This window comes from Octopus bimaculoides, chromosome 11 (genome assembly GCF_001194135.2).
Source record: "Octopus bimaculoides isolate UCB-OBI-ISO-001 chromosome 11, ASM119413v2, whole genome shotgun sequence".
NCBI classification, from domain to species: Eukaryota; Metazoa; Mollusca; class Cephalopoda; order Octopoda; family Octopodidae; genus Octopus; species Octopus bimaculoides.
The window spans coordinates 43,439,128-43,445,411 of record NC_068991.1 but is presented as its reverse complement, the minus strand read 5'-3'; the positions used below and the strand labels follow the sequence as shown (position 1 = coordinate 43,445,411).

At 31.8% G+C, this 6,284-nt stretch overlaps 1 protein-coding gene across 12 annotated transcripts in view; it reads left to right on the top strand.

The window, feature by feature from the left end:
- LOC106881190 (girdin) overlaps nucleotides 1-6,284 on the top strand; it is a 176,959-nt gene that overhangs the window by 41,867 nt on the left and 128,808 nt on the right. For all 12 annotated transcript variants that reach the window (XR_008265197.1, XR_008265198.1, XR_008265201.1 and 9 more), the window contains one exon: nucleotides 3,476-3,581. Coding sequence is in view for 3 of the 12 variants with exons in the window: in XM_052971764.1 (XP_052827724.1) it covers nucleotides 3,476-3,581 (106 nt within the window). In the remaining 9 variants the exon portion in view is untranslated. The remainder of the gene's footprint in view (nucleotides 1-3,475; nucleotides 3,582-6,284) is intronic.

The window sequence follows — 6,284 nt, the reverse complement described above, 5'->3', positions numbered from 1 at the left end:
CCCCCCCCCCACTATCACTTGACAACCAATGTTGGTGTATTTATGTCCCCCGTAACTTAGTGGTTCAGCAATAGAGACTGATAAATAAGTACTAAGCTTACAAAGAATAAGTCTTAGGATTGATTTATTCAACTAAAAAGAATAAAAGAATAGCAATAATAGTTACAGGTTTACAATGGGCCAGCCCAACGCTGCTTTCCTGGCAGAGAGTGTTCAAAGTGAGTGTCATTAACTCAGTGGAGAACAAATAGCACAATGTATTTTATTTGAAAAATACATTCTTAATTTTTTCACCAATATTTACATTCTTTAATAATATACATTAGTGAGATTCACGCATGCATGTATGCAAATACACATGCATGCACACTTTACTCTTTTATTGATTTCAGTCATTGGACTGAGATTATGCTGAGACTCTGCTTTGACAGATTTAATCAATCAAATTGAACCCCAGTATTTTTGTATCTGATGCTTGCTTTGTCAAACCTTTTTGCCAAATTAAGTTACAGAGGTATAAACTAACATCAGTTGTCAAACAGTGAGACAAACACAAAGATGCACACTCACACACACACAAGATGCCTGCTCAGTTTCTGCTTATGAAATTTCCAAAGATACTGATCACCCAGAGGCTGTTAAGGCATTTGCACAAAGTAGCATGCAGTGGAATTGAACTGTAAATTTGCAATGTGATATTCCTCACCACACAACCATCCTCACATTCTTAATGGGAAAATTATAATGGTGTAGTCTTGAGCATTCAAACTACATTTTGATAGTATTTTAGAATAAATGTTTTAAAGTATAAGTTTACAATAATAATTAAAATCAACTGATACAGTTCTTTCATGTACAATTAAAATATTTTTCAGAAGTTTCTTGCTAAAAACAAATCGTTTGATTATTTTTAAAACAGTATTGTGATCTATTGAAATTATTTTTGTAATTGCTTGAGTTTTCAGTTGCTTCATTTTTTAATTCTAATTCTTTTTCTTTTGTGTGTGTGGTATTTTATCACTTTAATCTACTTTTTGAAATACTATTTATTTCAGTGGTTGATATTATAAAAATTTAAAAAATGCTACCCTGTTTATGTTTCTTAAAAGTTTGCCTATGTCAGATGTTATTGTAAATGTCTGATTTTGAAATCTTAGGCAAGAAAGGAATTACTGTTACCTTTCAAGTGTTAGAATGTTTAGGAAAATGTTATGTGAGAAGCTTACATGGTTTTAAACGCATCACTAAAGGAGCAAGATCTACCTTACAGTGCCATATATGTCAGCAGCTAGGCTGTAGACCTGGTATCAAGTTCTGCTTCTATGCTGGATTTGTTTTCTTTTCTTCCCATATCACTTTTTCCTTTCACTCATCATATTAATAATTATGTTTTCTATTTGGATCTTTATCTTATAAACCAAGTATTTTTAATTTTTCAAGAATTTGATTTCCCTATTGTGGTATGTGTATATAATATATAATCATGCACTCATTAGACACTGCTCCCCATTATATTGCAAGTAAGTGAAAGAGAGTATTCATTGTTATGTAGAGTGGAATACTGTTTATTTAAGGCTGAATTTGTGTGAGTTGTTATTCAGAGATTTTCATTCCTGATCCCAAGTGAATGAAGATTGGGAATGAGAAACATCAGTCACATCTTACATACACTGAGCTTTGGAAAACAAAAAATTTTCATATCTAATTGTGTCTGATGTATCTTACTATGTTTAAGAATTGAAGCAGATTCTGTGAGTTGAAGTAAAGTCTGTGAAGATCTCCAGGAAATTGGATGTCAATGAAGATGTAAAAGGCTGCTCATTGGTAATATAGAATGCCAAGATTCAAAATGAAAATGTAAATGACTGTTGGTTTGAAGGGTTGAACAAAAAATAGCTCTTTCCTATGCATGAACTGGCATTACAACAGATTTTTAATTGATCACTTAACATTGTATAGTGGTACCTGAAAAGCTATCCTTCCACCTACATAAAATTACTTCTGTGGAGTCACAAAAAATAGAAGCTACTAAAATATTCATCACAGATGAAGGTTTGGTGCTATCTGCTAATATTCTGCAAGTCGTTGGCATTTTTGGAAAGTATATCAGGGGTTGTTAAACCTTTTGATGGCAAAATTGTTGTTAGGAGACTTTCCCATAATATCAGAGGTCTTAATGCTGCTACAACTGAAAATTGTGTTAAATCATCTCAGTTTTGGCCTAATCTAAAAATGTTTAAGCTTGTCAGAAAACATGATCACAGAGCAAGAAGAATAGACAGCTACTTTATGTTGGAAATAGTGCACTGACTAATAAATGTAAACTGTAAGAAGATCCAGCAGAGATCTCTTCCTGAACTAATATTAGGTGATGTGGAGTCTTATCAGAAATATATTTGGAGATTCAACAGCAAAGAATTAATTAAAAGTATATAATCAGAGATAGTGTTAACTCCTAAAAATGTAGTTACTTTGGAACAATGCATTACTACCTGAATATACCTCAGCATATAGAAAAGTTAATAGCATCATTATGAGTTATCCACTTGAGTTTTTAAATACATTGATGCTATTGAGAATGCCTCTGTATGTTTTGAAACTAAAGGACGGTATGCTTATCATATTATATGATCATGACTCAAGACATGTTCTATTTCATGGAACATAAATTTTAATAAAATCTCTTCATAATCTCTACCTTCATGCACAAATACTGACTGATTATAAGAAACAAGAGGAGATATTTCTCCCAAAATTACATTTAACACCTTGTGATATTCTTCTTCCCTTTGCTTTAAACAAACTTTAGTTTCCTGTATCCTGGCATTTACAATGATCAACACCATATCACAAAATCAGTCATTTATTCAGGTTGTTATATACCAGCCTTCAATCATTTTTTACGCATACTACTTTACATGGCACTCAGTAGAACTACAAATTAAAATAATTTAAACCTGCACTTAACCAAGAAAATTCAGGATCAAAATTTTCACAAAAAAACTAGTAATAAAGGAATTATTAAATTAGAAAGTATCCGCAAAACCTTTCCCTGCTCAGTATTGTTCTGATGATTTCCCCATAATTTACTAAATTTTGAATTTGTGTACAATTGAAACAAATGGTGAACCAAGATTAATTTTTGTTGTTTTTCAAAATTGTTTTAAACAAAGTCTGCTACATGTAAATAAGTAAGTATATAAAAATATAGTTTTCTGTATTTTTCACTTGTCATTTTTCAATACATTTGAGATAATCATATTTGATATAATTTCTGTCAGCACAGTATATAATGTATATTATATACAATTTTATATGGAAACTTATTTACAAATGTGGCCTAGATTTTATTTTGTTTGTTTAATCAGAAATGCTTAAATTCTATTTCTGTTAGTATGATGTTGATTTATTTAATTGAAGCAATAAATTTTTTTTAATCTTTTACTTATGTTTCTCATCCTTTTGTCATTTTCAGAGACCCACAAACTGTTTACAGCAAAGTTAATACTAACATCAGTGATGTTAATGCTAGAATTCAGAACTGGGATAATTTAGTAAAAAACATAAAAGCATATTACTTGGTAAGAAAAACTTTAGTGAAATTTATGACTTTATTTTTGTTTTATTGTCTATAATACATTAGAAATGAAGTTCAATCTTGCTTACTTGCTTGCAGTGTTACACAGCCAAACTGGTGCATAATGGGAAAATACTTTGAAAGTAAATGCCCCTGAAATGTGAATACAAACGGAATAAAACAAGTTTCACGTAAATCGGACCAGTAGTTATTGAGATATTCGGGCCTTTGGAGTATAAATATCTAAAAAGGTGCATAATGGGGAAAATACTCCGAAAATAACTTAACCCTGAAAGGGAAGAAACTCTAACCTTTCCATTAAACACATTATGATGGGCAAAATATTTTAAAGTGAAAATGACTTTAAAAATATGGTAAATATTTTGTAAAAGACCCATAACTACGGTGTGAAATAGTTTTATTCCATGGGTTTCATTCGAGTGTATTCAATGTATCTCACCACCAAAGATTTGGCTGCTATTTCTAGCACGCCCTGCTACCATGTAACAGCTATTTGTGATAAAGGACCCAAAATAGCTGTTACGTGGTAGCAGGGTGTGCAAGAAATATCAGCCAAATCTTTCCTTTTCCGGGGAAAGGAGCTGTTTAGCTGTGATTTCGATGTCACATTCATTGAAAGCATGCAAAATAACATGGAAAAGAAAAATAAAACCCATGAAACAAAACTCCATTGCTTGGAAACTCAGACTTCCATGGTGGCTCAACAGGTCACGGGTAGTTTAGTTTTAAATATACTCTGAATTGTTTTCTCTTTTTATTGTAATATTTTTCACTGTGTATTTGTTTTCACAATATAAATTTATTTTTATAATATCAGTATAAAATTCAAGGTGGGGGAAATACATTGGTCAGTATTTTTTATCATATGCATAATCCAAACATATTTTGCTTTGCATGTTGCATCAACAACATTTTAAAAGGTATCTGGAACCCCAGTGTAACTGATGTGCAAACCTGTCTTCATTGTAAATAAGCATCAAACATTGGTCAGCCATAAATCTTGTAGTTCTTTAATATTTCTGCATGCGGTAAGAAAAAAAAAAAAGAATAGGGTGTTTTTCCCAACTTATTTGCTACACTGAAGCTTCATTTATACTTATTGGGTTACCTTTTCCCAGGTCGAAACCCTTACTTTTAATAATTATAGATGGATCCAAAATATATCACAAGGTAATTCAAAAAAACAACCACTGCTACATGACAGAAATGGCCAAACTGATAAAATTAAAGAATAACTTTGAACTCAACACACCAACATTGCACGTAACAAAAATAAAACTTGATATATTTTCTTTGTTAATCTTTTAGTTATTTGATACCAAGTAAAAACACAAAATTGGCAAACATTTGTATCTGACATAAACCACAAAGCAAACAGTAAAATACTATATAGCCGCAGTAATAACACTAACCAGACCACATCCCAACTCATGACAATGTCAAATAACAATCCCACAATCCAACACCAAGTAAATTTCTCAATATCACCACCCACCTACCCACACTAGAATCCAGGTATACAGAGGAACTAATGATGAGCGCTCTAAATCATGGTTTAGGTGAAAGTAGTGTCTTTACATGGTTTTTGAGAAATAGTGACCATATCTCCCTCAAATCACACCCAACCATTGTTAAACAAAAAGACCCATTGGATAATAGAGTACCTGATATGTTCTGATATGCAAAGAAATAGGATGAGCATGACTGGAACATCTTTGACGATGGTTTATCTGATCAGAGTAAGCCTAGGGTTAAACAAGGCATGCAGAAATAGACTGGACAGTGGAAGGATTACATATCCAACTGTTACACTTCATCTATTAAGACTCAACACTGCATGTTGGAGTGTGAAATCTAGTTCTCAGTTAGATGGAGGCATGGTATATCTGGAACAACAAATCTAAGGGTTGTACTTAGTTATTCAATCAACTGTGCCAAATCTCTACTCAACCAGAACTTCCCTGAGGTTAGACAATAATAATCTCTGATACTTTTTTTTATATTTAACCCTTTTGATCACCCCTGGTTCTATGATACAAACATTCATTTTTAAAGGGATCTCAGCTAAAACTTTACATCAACATTACATGTTAATTTATGTACCATACTTAATTTAAACAAAGGCAGTGTATTTCAACAGAAATATGGTAACAAAAGGATTAAACTTTCAGGATTCCTGCTCTGCTTCTGAACTACTATTTCAAACAAAATATAGAGTTTTAGTAACTTTATTGAACTATACAGCTAAGTTCTTTCATTACAAACAATTAAATGAAGGAATAAATGTCTTTTAACCTTTCATAACTTTATTTCCGGTGACTAGACTTTTTGAGTATCTAAACTGATTTTCAATAAAAATAGAATTTTAAAGAGTTAAAAAAATATCTATATAAATTTGGTAGCACAAACAGAAAAACTCGATATACAATGTGTGTATGTATACACCCACCCACCGAGAACGCTATATACGTCCATATATATCAAACTTAGGAATATGTATTCCAATATATTTTCCGTTAAATTATAATATGAAAGCATTTATTCTGCAAAAAGATTTTTTTTTTGTATTTTTATTTTCATACATTTTTATTTTCCCCTTATGTTAAAAAATTAAGCTTGTTTCAATTACACACACACACGCACGCACGCACGCACGCACGCACGCACGCGCACGCACGCGCACGCA